Below are 18436 nucleotides of genomic sequence, written 5' to 3'. Positions count from 1 at the left end.
CTTACTGAGGGCCTCCAGGAGAGAAGCCCAAGCAAGACACGCCCCGAGGAGCTTCTTGCCACATGTCAGCACTCGGTCTGACTGAGCGCCTCGAGGAGAGAGGCCAAAGCAAGACGCCCCCCGAGGAGCGTCTTGACACATGTCAACACTTGGTCTGACAGAGGGCCTCCATGAGAGAGGCCCAAGCAAGACGCCCCCCGAGGAGTGTCTTGCCAAATGTCAACACTGGGTCTGACTGAGCGCCTCAGGGAGAGAGGTACAAGCAAGACGCGCCCCGAGGAGCGTCTTGCCACATGTCACTACTCGGTCTGACTGAGCGCCTCAGGGAGAGAGGTCCAAGCAAGACGCGCCCCGAGGAGCGTCTTGCCACATGTCAACACTGGGTCTGACTGAGTGCCTCCATGAGAGAAGCCCCAGCAAGACCCGCCCCGAGGAGCGTCTTGCCACATGTCACTACTCGGTCTGTTTGAGCGCCTCCAGGAGAGAGGCCCAAGCAAGACGTGCCCCGAGGAGCGTCTTGCCACATGTCAACAATGGGTCTGACTGAGGGCCTCCAGGAGAGAAGCCCAAGCAAGACGTGCCCCGAGGAGCGTCTTGCCACATGTCAACACTGGGTCTGACTGAGGGCCTCCAGGAGAGAGGCCCAAATAAGACGCGCCCCGAGGAGCGTCTTGCCACATGTCAACACTGGGTCTGACTGAGGGCCTCCAGGAGAGAAGCCCAAGCAAGATGCGCCCCGAGGAGCGTCTTGCCACATGTCAGCACTCGGTCTGACTGAGCGCCTCCAGGAGAGAGGCCCAAGCAAGACGCGCCCCGAGGAGCGTCTTGCCACATGTCAACACTGGGTCTGACTGAGCGCCTCCAGGAGAGAGGCCCAAGCAAGACGTGCCCCGAGGAGCGTCTTGCCACATGTGAACACTGGGTCTGACTGAGTGCCTCCAGGAGAGAGGCCCAAGCAAGACGCGCCCGGAGGAGCGTCTTGCAACATGTCTCCTCTGGGTCTGACTGAGCGCCTCCAGGAGAGAGGCCCAAGCAAGACGTGCCCCGAGGAGCGTCTTGCCCCATGTCAACACTGGGTCTAACTGAGCACCTCCAGGAGAGAGGCCCAAGCAAGACGCGCCCCGAGGAGCGTCTTGCCACATGTCAACACTGGGTCTGACTGAGCGCCTCCAGGAGAGAGGCACGAGGAGCGTCTTGCCACATGTCACCTCTGGGTCTGACTGAGCGCCTCCAGGAGAGAGGCGCTAGCAAGAAACGCCCGAGGAGCGTCTTGACACATGTCAACACTGGGTTTGACTGAGCGCCTCCAGGAGAGAGGCCCCAGCAAGACGCGCCCCGAGGATCATCTTGCCACATGTCAGCACTCGGTCTGACTGAGCGCCTCCAGGAGAGAGGCCCAAGCAAGAAGCGTCCCGAGGAGCTTCTTGCCACATGTCAACAATGGGTCTGACTGAGGGCCTCCAGGAGAGAAGCCCAAGCAAGAAGCTCCCCGAGGAGCATCGTGCCACATGTCAACACTGGGTCTGACTGAGCGCCTCCAGGAGAGAGGCCCAAGAAAGACATGCCCCGAGGAGCATCTTGACACATGTCAACACTGGGTCTGACTGAGGGCCTCCATGAGAGAAGCCCAAGCAAGACGCGGCCCGAGGAGAGTCTTGCCACATGTCAACACTGGGTCTGACAGAGGGCATCCAGGAGAGAGGCACAAGCAATACGCGCCCCGAGGAGCGTCTTGCCACATGTCAACAATGGGTCTGACTGAGGGCCTCCAGGAGAGAAGCCAAAGCAAGACGCGCCCCGAGGAGCTTCTTTCCACATGTCAACAATGGGTCTTACTGAGGGCCTCCATGAGAGAAGCCCAAGCAAGACGCGCCCCGAGGAGTGTCTTGCCACATGTCAACACTGTGTCTGACTGAGTGCCTCCAGGAGAGAGGCCCAAGCAAGACGCGCCCCGAGGAGCGTCTTGCCACGTGTCAACACTGGGTCTGACTTAGCGCCTCCAGGAGAGAGGCCCAAGCAAGATGCGCCCCGAGGAGCGTCTTGCCACGTGTCACTACTCGGTCTAACTGAGCGCGTCCAGGAGAGAGGTCCAAGCAAGACGCGCCCCGAGGAGCGTCTTGCCAAATGTCACTACTCGGTCTGACTGAGCGCCTCCAGGAGGGAGGTCCAAGCAAGACGCGGCCAGAGGAGCGTCTTGCCACATGTCACTACTCGGTCTGACAGAGCACCTCCAGGAGAGAGGCCCAAGCAAGACGTGCCCCGAGGAGCGTCTTGCCACATGTCAACAATGGGTCTGACTGAGGGCCTCCAGGAGAGAAGCCCAAGCAAGACGCGCCCAGAGGAGCGTCTTGCCACATGTCAACACTGGGTCTGACTGAGCGCCTCCAGGAGAGAAGCCCAAGCAAGACGCGCCCCGAGGAGAGTCTTGCCACATGTCAACACTCGGTCTGACAGAGGGCATTCAGGAGAGAGGCCCAAGCAATACGCGCCCCGAGGAGCGTCTTGCCACATGTCACCACTGGGTCTGAATGAGCGACTCCAGGAGAGAGGCCCAACCAAGACGCGCCCCGAGGAGCGTCTTTCCACGTGTCACCACTGGGTCTGACTGAGCGCCTCCAGGAGAGAGGCCCAAGCAAGATGCGCCCCGAGGAGCGTCTTGCCACATGTCAACACTGGGTCTGACTGAGCGCCTCCAGGAGAGAGGTTCAAGCAAGACTCGCCCCGAGGAGCGTCTTACCACATGTCAACACTGGGTCTGACTGAGCGCCTCCAGGAGAGAGGCCCAAGAAAGACGCGCCCCGAGGAGCGTCTTGCCACATGTCAGCACTGGGTCTGACTGAGCGCCTCCAGGAGAGAGGCCCCAGCAAGACGCGCCCCGAGGAGCGTCTTGCCTTATGTCAGCACTCGGTCTGACTGAGCGCCTCCAGGAGAGAGGCCCAAGCAAGACGCGCCCCGAGGAGTGTCTTGCCACATGTCAACAATGGGTTTGACTGAGGGCCTCCAGGAGAGAGGCCCAAGCAAGATGCGCCCGGAGGAGCGTCTTGCCACATGTCAACACTGGGTCTGACAGAGGGCCTCCAGGAGAGAGGCCCAAGCAAGACGCGCCCCGAGGAGCGTCTTGCCACATGTCACCTCTGGTTCTGACTGAGCGCCTCCAGGAGAGAGGCCCAAGCAAGACGCGCCCCGAGGAGCGTCTTGTCACATGTCAACACTGGGTCTGTCTGAGCGCCTCAGGGAGAGAAGCCCAAGCAAGACGCGCCCCGAGGAGTGTCTTGCCACAAGTCAACAATGGGTCTGACTGAGGGCCTCCAGGAGAGAAGCCCAAGCAAGACGCGCCCCGAGGAGCGTCTTGACACATGTCAACACTGGGTCTGACAGAGGGCCTCCAGGAGAGAGGCCCAAGCAAGACGTGCCCCGAGGAGTGTCTTGCCACATGTCACCACTGGGTCTGACTGAGCGCCTCCAGGAGAGAGGCCCAAGCAAGACGCGCCCCGAGGAGCGTCAGGCCACATGTCACTACTCAGTCTGACTGAGCGCCTCCAGGAGAGAGGCCCAAGCAAGACGCGCCCCGAGGAGCGTCTTGCCACATGTCAACACTGGGTCTGACAGAGGGCCTCTAGGAGAGAGGCCCAAGCAAGACGCGCCCCGAGGAGTGTATTGCCACATGTCACCTCTGGTTCTGACTGAGCGCCTCCAGGAGAGAGGCCCAAGCAAGACGTGCCCCGAGGAGCGTCTTGTCACATGTCAACACTTGGTCTTTCTGAGCGCCTCCAGGAGAGAAGCCCAAGCAAGACGCGCCCCGAGGAGCGTCTTGCTACATGTCAACACTGGGTCTGACTGAGGGCCTCCAGGAGAGAAGCCCAAGCAAGATGCGCCCCGAGGAGCGTCTTGCCACATGTCAGCACTCGGTCTGACTGAGCGCCTCCAGGAGAGAGGCCCAAGCAAGACGCGCCCCGAGGAGCGTCTTGCCACATGTCAACACTGGGTCTGACTGAGCGCCTCCAGGAGAGAGGCCCAAGCAAGACGTGCCCCGAGGAGCGTCTTGCCACATGTGAACACTGGGTCTGACTGAGCGCCTCCAGGAGAGAGGCCCAAGCAAGACGCGCCCGGAGGAGCGTCTTGCAACATGTCAGCACTCGGTCTGACTGAGCGCCTCCAGGAGAGAGGCCCAAGCAAGACGCGCCCCGAGGAGGGTCTTGACACATGTCTCCTCTGGGTCTGACTGAGCGCCTCCAGGAGAGAGGCCCAAGCAAGACGTGCCCCGAGGAGCGTCTTGCCCCATGTCAACACTGGGTCTAACTGAGCACCTCCAGGAGAGAGGCCCAAGCAAGACGCGCCCCGAGGAGCGTCTTGCCACATGTCAACACTGGGTCTGACTGAGGGCCTCCAGGAGAGAAGCCCAAGCAAGACGCGCCCCGAGGAGCGTCTTTCCACGTGTCACCACTGGGTCTGACTGAGCGCCTCCAGGAGAGAGGCCCAAGCAAGATGCGCCCCGAGGAGCGTCTTGCCACATGTCAACACTGGGTCTGACTGAGCGCCTCCAGGAGAGAGGTTCAAGCAAGACGCGCCCCGAGGAGCGTCTTACCACATGTCAACACTGGGTCTGACTGAGCGCCTCCAGGAGAGAGGCCCAAGAAAGACGCGCCCCGAGGAGCGTCTTGCCACATGTCAGCACTGGGTCTGACTGAGCGCCTCCAGGAGAGAGGCCCCAGCAAGACGCGCCCCGAGGAGCGTCTTGCCTTATGTCAGCACTCGGTCTGACTGAGCGCCTCCAGGAGAGAGGCCCAAGCAAGACGCGCCCCGAGGAGCGTCTTGCCACATGTCAACAATGGGTTTGACTGAGGGCCTCCAGGAGAGAGGCCCAAGCAAGATGCGCCCGGAGGAGCGTCTTGCCACATGTCAACACTGGGTCTGACAGAGGGCCTCCAGGAGAGAGGCCCAAGCAAGACGCGCCCCGAGGAGCGTCTTGCCACATGTCACCTCTGGTTCTGACTGAGCGCCTCCAGGAGAGAGGCCCAAGCAAGACGCGCCCCGAGGAGCGTCTTGTCACATGTCAACACTGGGTCTGTCTGAGCGCCTCAGGGAGAGAAGCCCAAGCAAGACGCGCCCCGAGGAGTGTCTTGCCACATGTCAACAATGGGTCTGACTGAGGGCCTCCAGGAGAGAAGCCCAAGCAAGACGCGCCCCGAGGAGCGTCTTGACACATGTCAACACTGGGTCTGACAGAGGGCCTCCAGGAGAGAGGCCCAAGCAAGACGTGCCCCGAGGAGTGTCTTGCCACATGTCACCACTGGGTCTGACTGAGCGCCTCCAGGAGAGAGGCCCAAGCAAGACGCGCCCCGAGGAGCGTCAGGCCACATGTCACTACCCAGTCTAACTGAGCGCCTCCAGGAGAGAGGCCCAAGCAAGACGCGCCCCGAGGAGCGTCTTGCCACATGTCAACACTGGGTCTGACAGAGGGCCTCTAGGAGAGAGGCCCAAGCAAGACGCGCCCCGAGGAGTGTCTTGCCACATGTCACCTCTGGTTCTGACTGAGCGCCTCCAGGAGAGAGGCCCAAGCAAGACGTGCCCCGAGGAGCGTCTTGTCACATGTCAACACTTGGTCTTTCTGAGCGCCTCCAGGAGAGAAGCCCAAGCAAGACGCGCCCCGAGGAGCGTCTTGCCACATGTCAACACTGGGTCTGACTGAGGGCCTCCAGGAGAGAAGCCCAAGCAAGATGCGCCCCGAGGAGCGTCTTGCCACATGTCAGCACTCGGTCTGACTGAGCGCCTCCAGGAGAGAGGCCCAAGCAAGACGCGCCCCGAGGAGCGTCTTGCCACATGTCAACACTGGGTCTGACTGAGCGCCTCCAGGAGAGAGGCCCAAGCAAGACGTGCCCCGAGGAGCGTCTTGCCACATGTGAACACTGGGTCTGACTGAGCGCCTCCAGGAGAGAGGCCCAAGCAAGACGCGCCCGGAGGAGCGTCTTGCAACATGTCAGCACTCGGTCTGACTGAGCGCCTCCAGGAGAGAGGCCCAAGCAAGACGCGCCCCGAGGAGGGTCTTGACACATGTCTCCTCTGGGTCTGACTGAGCGCCTCCAGGAGAGAGGCCCAAGCAAGACGTGCCCCGAGGAGCGTCTTGCCCCATGTCAACACTGGGTCTAACTGAGCACCTCCAGGAGAGAGGCCCAAGCAAGACGCGCCCCGAGGCGCGTCTTGCCACATGTCAACACTGGGTCTGACTGAGCGCCTCCAGGAGAGAGGCACGAGGAGCGTCTTGCCACATGTCACCTCTGGGTCTGACTGAGCGCCTCCAGGAGAGAGGCGCTAGCAAGAAACGCCCGAGGAGCGTCTTGACACATGTCAACACTGGGTTTGACTGAGCGCCTCCAGGAGAGAGGCCCCAGCAAGACGCGCCCCGAGGATCATCTTGCCACATGTCAGCACTCGGTCTGACTGAGCGCCTCCAGGAGAGAGGCCCAAGCAAGAAGCGCCCCGAGGAGCTTCTTGCCACATGTCAACAATGGGTCTGACTGAGGGCCTCCAGGAGAGAAGCCCAAGCAAGAAGCTCCCCGAGGAGCATCGTGCCACATGTCAACACTGGGTCTGACTGAGCGCCTCCAGGAGAGAGGCCCAAGCAAGACACGCCCCGAGGAGCATCTTGACACATGTCAACACTGGGTCTGACTGAGGGCCTCCATGAGAGAAGCCCAAGCAAGACGCGCCCCGAGGAGAGTCTTGCCACATGTCAACACTGGGTCTGACAGAGGGCATCCAGGAGAGAGGCCCAAGCAATACGCGCCCCGAGGAGCGTCTTGCCACATGTCAACAATGGGTCTGACTGAGGGCCTCCAGGAGAGAAGCCAAAGCAAGACGCGCCCCGAGGAGCTTCTTTCCACATGTCAACAATGGGTCTTACTGAGGGCCTCCATGAGAGAAGCCCAAGCAAGACGCGCCCCGAGGAGTGTCTTGCCACATGTCAACACTGTGTCTGACTGAGTGCCTCCAGGAGAGAGGCCCAAGCAAGACGCGCCCCGAGGAGCGTCTTGCCACGTGTCAACACTGGGTCTGACTTAGCGCCTCCAGGAGAGCGGCCCAAGCAAGATGCGCCCCGAGGAGCGTCTTGCCACGTGTCACTACTCGGTCTAACTGAGCGCGTCCAGGAGAGAGGTCCAAGCAAGACGCGCCCCGAGGAGCTTCTTGCCAAATGTCACTACTCGGTCTGACTGAGCGCCTCCAGGAGAGAGGCCCAAGCAAGACGCACCCCGAGAAGTGTCTTGCCACATGTCACCACTTGGTCTGACTGAGCGCCTCCAGGAGAGAGGCCCAAGCAACACGCGCCCAGAGGAGCGTCAGGCCACATGTCACCACTTGGTCTGACTGAGCGCCTCCAGGAGAGAGGCCCAAGCAACACGCGCCCCGAGGAGCGTCAGGCCACATGTCACTACTCATTCTGACTGAGCGCCTCCAGGAGAGAGGCCCAAGCAAGACGCGCCCCGAGGAGCTTCTTGCCACATGTCAGCACTCGGTCTGACTGAGCGCCTCCAGGAGAAAGGCCAAAGCAAGACGCGCCCCGAGGAGCATCTTGACACATGTCAACACTGGGTCTGACAGAGGGCCTCCATGAGAGAGGCCCAAGCAAGACGCGCCCCGAGGAGTGTCTTGCCACATGTCAACACTGGGTCTGACAGAGGGCCTCCAGGAGAGAGGCCCAAGCAAGACGCGCCCTGAGGAGTGTCTTGCCACATGTCACCACTTGGTCTGACTGAGCGCCTCCAGGAGAGAGGCCCAAGCAACACGCGCCCCGAGGAGCGTCAAGCCACATGTCACTACTCGGTCTGACTGAGCGCCTCCAGGAGAGAGGCCCAAGCAAGACGCGCCCCGAGGAGCGTCTTGCCACGTGTCAAAACTGGGTCTGATTGAGGGCAATCTGGAGAGAGGCCCAAGCAAGACGCGCCCCGAGGAGCGTCTTGCCACATGTCAACAATGGTTCTTACTGAGGGCCTCCAGGAGAGAAGCCCAAGCAAGACGCGCCCCAAGGAGCTTCTTGCCACATGTCAGCACTCGGTCTGACTGAGCGCCTCCAGGAGAGAGGCCAAAGCAAGACGCCCCCCGAGGAGCGTCTTGACACATGTCAACACTGGGTCTGACAGAGGGCCTCCATGAGAGAGGCCCAAGCAAGACGCGCCCCGAGGAGTGTCTTGCCAAATGTCAACACTGGGTCTGACTGAGCGCCTCCAGGAGAGAAGCCCAAGCAAGACGCGCCCCGAGGAGCTTCTTGCCACATGTCAGCACTCGGTCTGACTGAGCGCCTCCAGCAGAGAGGCCAAAGCAAGACGCGCCCCGAGGAGCGTCTTTCCACGTGTCACCACTGGGTCTGACTGAGCGCCTCCAGGAGAGAGGCCCAAGCAAGATGCGCCCCGAGGAGCGTCTTGCCACATGTCAACAATGGGTCTGACTGAGCGCCTCCAGGAGAGAGGCCCAAGAAAGACGCGCCCCAAGGAGCGTCTTGCCACATGTCAGCACTGGGTCTGACTGAGCGCCTCCAGGAAAGAGGCCCCAGCAAGACGCGCCCCGAGGAGCGTCTTGCCTTATGTCAGCACTCGGTCTGACTGAGCACCTCCAGGAGAGAGGCCCAAGCAAGACGCGCCCCGAGGAGTGTCTTGACACATGTCAACAATGGTTCTGACTGAGGGCCTCCAGGAGAGAGGCCCAAGCAAGATGCGCCCGGAGGAGCGTCTTGCCACATGTCAACACTGGGTAAGACAGAGGGCCTCCAGGAGAGAGGCCCAAGCAAGACGCGCCCCGAGGAGTGTCTTGCCACATGTCACCACTGGGTCTGACTGAGCGCCTCCAGGAGAGAGGCCCAAGCAAGACGCGCCCCGAGGAGCGTCAGGCCACATGTCACTACTCAGTCTGACTGAGCGCCTCCAGGAGAGAGGCCCAAGCAAGACGCGCCCCGAGGAGCGTCTTGCCACATGTCAACACTGGGTCTGACAGAGGGCCTCCAGGAGAGAGGCCCAAGCAAGACGCGCCCCGAGGAGTGTCTTGCCACATGTGAGCACTGGGTCTGACTGAGCGCCTCCAGGAGAGAGGCCCCAGCAAGACGCGCCCCGAGGAGCGTCTTGCCTTATGTCAGCACTCGGTCTGACTGAGCACCTCCAGGAGAGAGGCCCAAGCAAGACGCGCCCCGAGGAGTGTCTTGACACATGTCAACAATGGGTCTGACTGAGGGCCTCCAGGAGAGAGGCCCAAGCAAGATGCGCCCGGAGGAGCGACTTGCCACATGTCACCACTGGGTCTGACTGAGCGCCTCCAGGAGAGAGGCCCAAGCAAGACGCGCCCCGAGGAGCGTCAGGCCACATGTCACTACTCAGTCTGACTGAGCGCCTCTGTTGAATAAAGATTTTCGATTCCTCCAGACCTGTCTTATTATATAATAGCAGTTCTGGATTACATCTCAAATCTGTATGTTAGTGAAACCAGGCTTCAGGGTTCAGCTAGAGGTCTGTGTGTGGTGATTTGACTCCTGATCTCATGCTGCCATAAATGATGTGTGTGTTTCAACTAATCTGCTATCCATGACAAATTTATGTTGTAGTTTAACCTTGTATCGACTTTTTATGGTGTAGCCTAGGATGTGATAAGAACTTCAGGGACACGTATAGAGATGTTTATGTTTGACTTCCTTTGATCTGAGCTGAAGAAGGAAGAAGGAGGAGGGAAGACCCCCGCCCATCTGACTGATACCGGAGGGGGCTGGGAGAGGACCCAAGGCCGGAGAATGTTTCCGAGGCAGGGGTTGCCATGGAGACGGAAGGGGGGCTAGGAGGAGAGAGTTGAGGAGAATAAAAGGGTGAGGGCTCCGTGGAGAGGGGGTCGGTCTGGGGCTTTTTGGGTGTTGGAGAAGAGTTCGGAGGACAACTGTAACGGTTGAGTGATCTGACCCGCTGCGTCGGGAAATCTGGAATATTTTTACTTCATCATATAAAATAAAATATTTGCTCCTTCATATAAGGGGCTTTAAACGGAATCTCCAGCCTGGGGTCTCCAATCGTGTCGTGTAACAGCTGAAAGGTGAGGCGCTGGTTACTTTTTGATCCCGCTCCAAGAGGTTTACATTTAAACTTAAAGTCTTTAACCTGGGCATAGCATAAGCTGCAGGTGACTGAGTTGTGGTGAAGTTATAACAAGAGTCTTCCTTTGTGCTGCTAAAGTATGTTTGCCAGAGTCTAAATCTAGGTAAAGATGATCGCTGATTAGCTCACAGAGGTGTAAGCTCAGACTGGAGTCACGCTCACGCACAAATAGAATTACAAGTCAACCCTGAGACGTAGTGTTTATTAAAGAGTCAGCTAGTTTGGGAGGATGACTTGTAACATGGCGCCCAATAACGTGGGGCTGTGATTTCGCAGTTGAGTAGAAAACAACCTGTTGTGAGCTTAGAAAGTCCGGAACTGGGAAAATTGTCCGCAAGGGCGGACAATTTGTCCCTAAGGAGCCGGCTATATTGGCCGAAGGGGGCCGTTTAGGGAGCCTATGAGTTTAGATTCTGAAGTCCAGTAGCTGGAAGTGTGTTGGAACGCACTGGTCCGGTTGGATCGGTTCCGTAGAAGTGCGTTTCTCTCCACCAGGTGCACACGGCGCAAAGGGGTTTTGTGAGAACCTCTTAGCAGAATTCTCACACGCAGGAAAGTGAGTGGCCTCGTAAAAGATTCTCACAAAATAGAATGAAGTCGCAGGTTGCAATTCCTGACCTCGTGGACGTAATCCGGGGCAGAACAGCTGAGTTGCTGCTGGTGTGTGTGCACGCACACCCTGCCTTTAAAGGACAACGATTTTGATGCGAGGTGATCTTTATGAGTAAAGATACTCGTGTAACTGAGGGAAAATTTAGGGATGGCTGCAGTAAGCGAGGGAGGAAGAACGCGGTGAGAGAATGGCTGATATTGAGAGCTTGTGGGCTCGTGACGGCCCAGCTGGAGTGGGAGCGATATTTTCTAACAGAGGTTAGTGAGTTACGCTCAGCACGTCTAGCAGATGGGTCAGATATTGATTTTCAACCCGCGTTCAATGATAAAATGCCCGCTTTATGCATGCCTGCGCCGAAATATGCTAGTTGGTTGTGCATTTCAGACTTGGTGGAGCTTGTGCAAAATAATCTGTCTGATTTTACTCATCCAGCAAGCCTTGTGCCAGATCATGATTTTCAGGTGGTGGTGAGAGGAGCTGTTGTAGATGTGGATAAAGAAATGGACAGGATTGTTCAGGGAGCTTTGATTGATGAGCAACAGAAAGCCCTTCTCAGACACGAGATGAAAACTATTAACTTTGCCAAAAAATCAAGGATGATTGTGGATTGTGCAAAGGAGAGCTATATGTAATTCAAGCTACCCCTCCCCCGTGTGTGCCTCAGAATCCAATGGGCAGGGGGGTGGAGGATTGGAACGAGTTACTTGTTGATCTGACATATAAAGTTTCTGGGATATCAATACACTCCTGAAGGGAGAAAGGTAGATGTGAAAGTTTTTGAAAACATCACGCTGCCAAAAAACCCTGCTGCAGCTTGAAGGAGTGCTGGAAAGCTGGGGTTTTATGGTGAAAATATACCAAAGCTGTCAGAAAGAATGCAGTCTCTCCAGGCCTTAAAGCGAGGGGTTAGAAGCAAGGGGGGTGAGACTGATGAGTAATGACCGTGTGCTCACAGAGGAGAGTGAGTGAGGTCATTGAACTTTGTAAAAACAGTCACTGTGCTTTTGAGCACAGAGACACAGAAAAACACAGAATGATGTTATGGCATTCTGGGCATGGATTAAATATGTAAATAACAAGAGGACCTCTCAGAGAAATGGGAGAATTGCAGGTTCTGCTCAGAAAGCAGAGCTCACAGCTGTATTAGAAGCTATGGGTACATCATGTGCGCTGAGAAAAGGCAACTTCCAGGTACGACACCAGCCGGCCCACACACTGAGTGACACCTCTGCTGCCAGAGGTAATGCTGCGGTGGACAGACTGGTGCAGGCCAGAATGGTGAGATTGGTTTTGCATGACAGTACAGAGTCTGACCACGACCTGGTGAAGAAACTGCATTAAACTCTGGGGCGCCCCGGTCTTCAAAGGCTGAAGAAGTGGTGCTTGCAGAATGCAGTTTGCATCCCCCATTTGGACTCTGTGCTGAGAGATGTTAAATCACACTGAGCTCTATGCTTAGAGCTGGGTAAACAACCCACAGAGAAAGTGGTTGGCGACCGTATTGGTCCAGAAGGCTTGACCTCTGTCTCTTGTGACATTGGAGAGCTGAAGAGAACACGAAGGGGCAATAAGTATTTCCTGGTGGTCAAAGGGAACAGGGGGGAGAGTATAGGAGGTATGTTCCCTTTGCCCAATATGACAGCAGGAAGGATTGCAGATTGCCTAGCGAGAATCCTGATGTGTTATCCACAAATAAAAGCTATCAGGATGGATAATGTACCACATTTCAAAAATAAAGTTGTTCTGGAGCTGCTGGAGAATGAAGGACTGATAATCCAGTGGTCCATCCCCTACAAGCCACACACAAACGGAGTGGCTGAGAGAGCAGTTCGCACCGTTAAAGAGGCGATAAAAACCTTGAACTTGAAGGAATGGGATTCTCCAGGAGCAGTTCTGGCCATTAATAAGGCTCTATTAGAACAGCCTTTGAGACAAGAAACTGCTAAAGACACACTCTCTGTCTCTCTACAGGGAGAACAAGAGAGAAGCTTCCTGCATAAAAGACCCCAGGATGGAAAAGTTGAAAAGATTGAGGGGAACCATGAAGGGAACACAATCAGATGTGCAACCCCTAACCAAAGCACAGTCTGGCTTGAAGACTGTAAAGAAATGGGTACCACTAAATGAAGGTGGAATTGCATCCCCAATATGGCTGCTGAGTGCATCAAGTTCAGGGGGGATTACATTAGGTAAAGTACAAGGGCAAAGTTGTGATGAGGAGTGCTTCAGCTGGTCAGTTTACAGACCTGGTACATGCGCAAACTGTGGCAATGAAGTTGCTGAGATAAGGTGGGAAGGCCCGAGATTTCTTAAAGAAAAAGTTCTGAGAAAAAATCCTTCACCCACAAATGCTGTGGAATTACATGGTGTGATGAAAGTGGCGTGGTGTGGAGATTGTTGGATGAGTAAAGCAGGCAAAACAAGGATTGGTCGTTTGGATCATCATAGTGTTGATGAATCTAGAAAATGTTGTAGAGTGGACAAAGGAAGACTCTCCAGTTGTTCCAGTTCATGTGGGGTGCGAATTTACCCTGTGGTGTTGCTGGTTCCTGAGATGAGTCACCTGTCAGGCTTGACGTGCTCCCAGGCATGTTGGGAGAATTGCTTTAAAGAGATAGTGTGTACTAGAAAGGGAGGGAGTTTGAGTGAAACTTTCTCACCTTGGGGAAAGGTGCTGTGGGAAGCTACTGAACCACAGCTGTGTTGGAGAGACAGGCGAGGCAAGTTTCCTGTGACCACTGACGAGTGGGAAAGGAGACAGGTTCGTCATGAGACAACAGATAAGGATTGGTACACCTCAGCTACTGTACCAACATGTAATGACTTGTCAATAACCAGAAGTCAGACGCAAGTATTAGTTAAAACAAAAAAAGGCTGGAAGAAGCTGGATGTCTGGAGAGACTCACTCAAGAAGAGTGATGGTGTTTTAATAGCAGTAAACTTGGAGTGGGATCGGCACGCGGAGACCCCCAGGCTATTTACAAGGGACACCGTGGCTGCGCCAAGGCCACAGGTGGATTAAGAAAAATGTGTATGATGAAGCTCTCTGCCTAATTCTCCTCGTCTCTACAGGCAGCAGAGATTCATGGATTCCTGCGGAGAGTGGGAGGAGGAGGAGCTAGATCGGCTCCTCACACGACCTCCTGATAAGACTTGCTGGGAGAGTTGGAGAGGAGGTATCTTATGTTGTATCGGCTTATTAATCTGTGTGGTAGCGATATCTTTTATCTCAATGCCTGTTTCACGAGTTGTAACACTCAAGACCACGGCTGTGGTTAAAGGGTGGGTTCACAAGCGACCAGGAACCCTAGACCTGCCTAGAGTGTCGTGCTTGACTCCTCACGAGGAGAACTTTAATGCCACTCAGTGGATGGAATATTGTAAGGCTGTTACACAGGGCTGTCCAATCCCTGATCCAGGCGAGGCCTGTAGCCCCACATCTACCGGCTGGCTGATGTGGTTAGAACAGCTCAATAATGTCACCGACAGCCATAACTCTACTTATGGGCTGTTAGGATGGGAGGAAGGAAAGCTTAAAGTGTGGGATTTCACAGTTGATGTACAACCTGTGGAATGTATTACTAAAATCTACCATTTTGGGGTACTAACTGTCTGGGGAGAATATATAACTGGTTTTGATAAGGTTTCTGATTGCATGATATTCAGACTCCTTGCGTTCCCGAATGGAACTGCAGCTGGGAATGATAGCTGGGCAATGGAGGGGGGTTCCCTACCCCCCATGTCGCAGCTGATTGCTCCACAAGACGCAGACACGGCTGTGACCCCTCACTTGAGGAGGCAGACGCGTGCTGCTAAAGAGCAGACGAAAGGCCACAGGCTTCCTAGTCCACAGAGTATTTGGTTGGACAGAACCAAAGCTTTTTCAGCTTACAAAATGATCCCTTTAGGAAAGGGAAAACAACTGTTACCCATGACATTGCATGTAACCCCAAAGGGAGTTAAATTAAACTTCATTCATGCTCCGCATGTGCTGAACAGGAGCTTGATAGATGGAATGACAGAATATTTTATGATCATCCCACGTCTGGCCTGGGACAAAGGAGAGGCGGATAGCGTGTGGAGATGTATTAAGAAATTAACTAGTGACCCAAAATACCCCAGAACATGGTGGAATAATTATATATGGAAGTTAATGTCCTTAGGTGGACATGTACGAGGTCCTTTTCCTGGTATGATTCCGAAAACGAGTCATGATGCATGGCTTGTGAATAGCACATCGAAGAGATGGGCTCTGAATGTGTCATATGAAATGTGGACGGAGGATGTTCATGGCTTAATGGGACATTTTGCCCCGAACGGGTTCGATAAGCCAGGGCGAGTGACAGAGTACGATGTCCTTTTTGGACAATGGTGGGCTACCAATCTGACAGAAGGGGTGTTAGAATGCAGGCCTAAAGAGAGACTCGGCTCTACAATCTTTTGGATGGCTAATTTACTGGCGTTGTTGAACCCAGCTACAGTCCCAACGATTAAAGATGTAAATGTGAAAAAAGGTGTAAATATGACTCCTCCGTTCGTGAGGATGGAGAAACATGGCAGTTTAATAGAACTGACTATGGTCCGATCTCAAGGTCCGCATCTAGATGATTTGTACTCCACCCCAGCTTATTCAAAGTTTCGGTTTATGAATATGACATGGGGGCATTATACTGGAGAGCTGCGAGACTTGGAGTATGATTATGCGTATCGCGAACAAGCTTTACGATTCAGGGAAGCACATTGGGTGCGAAATTCTCTGTTAACCAGGTGGTGTAGGTCTGATGCGTGCTTCAGAACTTTGGCCCAGCCCGCTACGAAAATTGCTGTTAGAAATGGGAAAAATGTGTATAATCCTTATGAACTGGGCGGCTTTGTTGACCCTCACGGTTACCCCCACTGGTGGCACTCAAATTGGAGCAGCTACGTCGTCTGGGACTCAGAGAATTTCCCATCATTAGGAGTAGGATGGGGTTACTTTGCCAACTCGAAAGGCCCCAAGGCTTGTTTTTGTCAGGAGGACATAGATGCTGTTGAATACAGGAGCGACTTGGGTATATGGCCCTTTCAAGCATGGATTCCTGTTGGTGGGGGTCGTTGGGAGCAGAACTGTTCTGGTTCCTTTCATTTTCCCAATCGGACAGGCACATGTTGGTTGAGTGAAAGAGCTAGGATGTCTGATTGGGAATTTGTCCAGAAGGGTTTTAAAATTATTGGCCAAGGATTAACCTTAGGTATCAGAGAGGCCGTTAAGGTGGTCGCCCAGGGAGCAATGGGTGTTGCCTCTCTGATAATCTCTGAATTATGGGTTTACGCCAAGGTCCCTGTGATCGTAGGAGGGGTCCTGGTGATGTTATCTGTTTGTGTTAAACTCATGCATCTTTTGAAGTGTTTTGCCAGCTGCAACAGGAGATCTGCTAATCAGCCCCGATGGCAGGAGGAAGGGCCTCCTGAGTCAATTAGATTGGGACCACGTGGATGCCGGGCACTCAGGAACAGAGCTGCACGCAGGTAGCATCTCGCTTGAAGAGAAAGTTCTCAAGGTATCATGGCCCGTGCAGAATCTCCACGTGAGGTATTTGGAGAAGCAGATGAGGATGTGCTGATTACCTCGGTAGGACTGTCTCTATTGGGTTAATCTTACCGGCGAGATATGCTAATATTAGACGCACAAGAGGCCTAACTGAGGACTCTTGGAATGTTGATGTGATAACTTCTGCTTAATGCATGATGAGAGAATGATTGGTACATCCTGTTATCTGATCAGGATGGAAAGGCCCACTTATTCATTGTGGTTACTAATTTGCATGCTGTAACTTGTGTAATTCCTGCGGGAGGCAGTGAAGACCTGTGACCTGCATTAGAGGTCTCTAGGATTTTTACATACCTATTAGTGGCATGTTTGATATCATTATATGGATGTGTTGTACTAACAGAATTAATGATGAAGAAGTGTCTGGCTGCATTTTGTGAGAAAGACCTGACCTCAAGTTCACAGAGGATGGTAGGGTGCTGCTGACCCCTAGTGGGGTCATAAAGGTCATGTGTGACTGGTACCAGAACCAAGGTCTGTTTAGTGTCTCTGTGTGTGTTTTTAGGTTGATGAATCAGAGGATCTATTGCCTGGCCCAGAATCTCAGGAGATGCTGGTGCTGCCACCCAGTGGACAGAAGCCGCTGGTGAACAAGCGACGTCAGCCTGGGGTGATGCCACCCAAGAGAGTTTCACTTTACGGGCTGGTGGATGGTAAACCTGTAAGGATAAACCCGAATGGACCGTGGAATGCACATGTTTGGGAACGTATTGTGTTGGTCTCTGATGGTACCAGTCATAAAGGGACTCGAGTGGCGAGGAGGGAGAAGATTCTTCAGAGAATTACACGCTCGACTCTAGTTAAGCATTTTGATTGTGTCAGGCGCGATGTGTCACGGGGCCAGACGCGCTTGCCCTGTGCACTCTCTCATTTCAGAGAGGGCGACGTCGACTGGTGCTGGATCAGTACACCCCACAACGACTACGTGCAGGAGGGCGAAGAGCCAAGGCGTGTGGTCAGGATGCAACCATCACCTGCTAAAGTGGACGTTCCGATGCAGGAAGTGAGCCCTCCGGAGTTCGATCTGCGTCGGCAGCTTCAGGCCGCTCCGTCTGTCCAGGCCATAGTACCACCAGTGATGAATGCAATAAATCCACATGTTTACTTGTATCCAGGAAATTTGAATATGCAGTATTTCCCGCAGTTTATGCCATTTAACGTAGCTTGGTTTCAAGGGGGGTGTTGAATAAAGATTTTCGATTCCTCCAGACCTGTCTTATTATATAATAGCAGTTCTGGATTACATCTCAAATCTGTATGTTAGTGAAACCAGGCTTCAGGGTTCAGCTAGAGGTCTGTGTGTGGTGATTTGACTCCTGATCTCATGCTGCCATAAATGATGTGTGTGTTTCAACTAATCTGCTATCCATGACAAATTTATGTTGTAGTTTAACCTTGTATCGACTTTTTATGGTGTAGCCTAGGATGTGATAAGAACTTCAGGGACACGTATAGAGATGTTTATGTTTGACTTCCTTTGATCTGAGCTGAAGAAGGAAGAAGGAGGAGGGAAGACCCCCGCCCATCTGACTGATACCGGAGGGGGCTGGGAGAGGACCCAAGGCCGGAGAATGTTTCCGAGGCAGGGGTTGCCATGGAGACGGAAGGGGGGCTAGGAGGAGAGAGTTGAGGAGAATAAAAGGGTGAGGGCTCCGTGGAGAGGGGGTCGGTCTGGGGCTTTTTGGGTGTTGGAGAAGAGTTCGGAGGACAACTGTAACGGTTGAGTGATCTGACCCGCTGCGTCGGGAAATCTGGAATATTTTTACTTCATCATATAAAATAAAATATTTGCTCCTTCATATAAGGGGCTTTAAATGGAATCTCCAGCCTGGGGTCTCCAATCGTGTCGTGTAACAGCTGAAAGGTGAGGCGCTGGTTACTTTTTGATCCCGCTCCAAGAGGTTTACATTTAAACTTAAAGTCTTTAACCTGGGCATAGCATAAGCTGCAGGTGACTGAGTTGTGGTGAAGTTATAACAAGAGTCTTCCTTTGTGCTGCTAAAGTATGTTTGCCAGAGTCTAAATCTAGGTAAAGATGATCGCTGATTAGCTCACAGAGGTGTAAGCTCAGACTGGAGTCACGCTCACGCACAAATAGAATTACAAGTCAAC

At 54.3% G+C, this 18436-nt stretch overlaps 2 protein-coding genes across 2 annotated transcripts; both read left to right on the top strand.

The window, feature by feature from the left end:
- Positions 1-9358: 9358 nt before the first annotated feature.
- Positions 9359-17434, top strand: LOC129156050 (uncharacterized). The gene is made up of 3 exons (XM_070552880.1): positions 9359-10059; positions 13807-16345; positions 16668-17434. The coding sequence occupies exon 2, from the start codon at positions 13820-13822 to the stop codon at positions 16244-16246; it is 2427 nt and encodes an 808-aa protein (XP_070408981.1). The 5' UTR covers positions 9359-10059; positions 13807-13819; the 3' UTR covers positions 16247-16345; positions 16668-17434.
- LOC139070535 (uncharacterized) lies at positions 16379-17682 on the top strand. The gene is made up of 2 exons (XM_070552881.1): positions 16379-16735; positions 16830-17682. The coding sequence occupies exons 1-2, from the start codon at positions 16673-16675 to the stop codon at positions 17508-17510; spliced, it is 744 nt and encodes a 247-aa protein (XP_070408982.1). The 5' UTR covers positions 16379-16672; the 3' UTR covers positions 17511-17682.
- The last annotated feature ends 754 nt before the right edge of the window (positions 17683-18436 follow it).

Source organism: Nothobranchius furzeri, chromosome 7, assembly GCF_043380555.1.
Source record: "Nothobranchius furzeri strain GRZ-AD chromosome 7, NfurGRZ-RIMD1, whole genome shotgun sequence".
In the NCBI taxonomy this organism is placed as follows: domain Eukaryota; kingdom Metazoa; phylum Chordata; class Actinopteri; order Cyprinodontiformes; family Nothobranchiidae; genus Nothobranchius; species Nothobranchius furzeri.
Note: the sequence above shows the minus strand (reverse complement) of the source record. Positions and strands in the feature narration are given on the sequence as shown.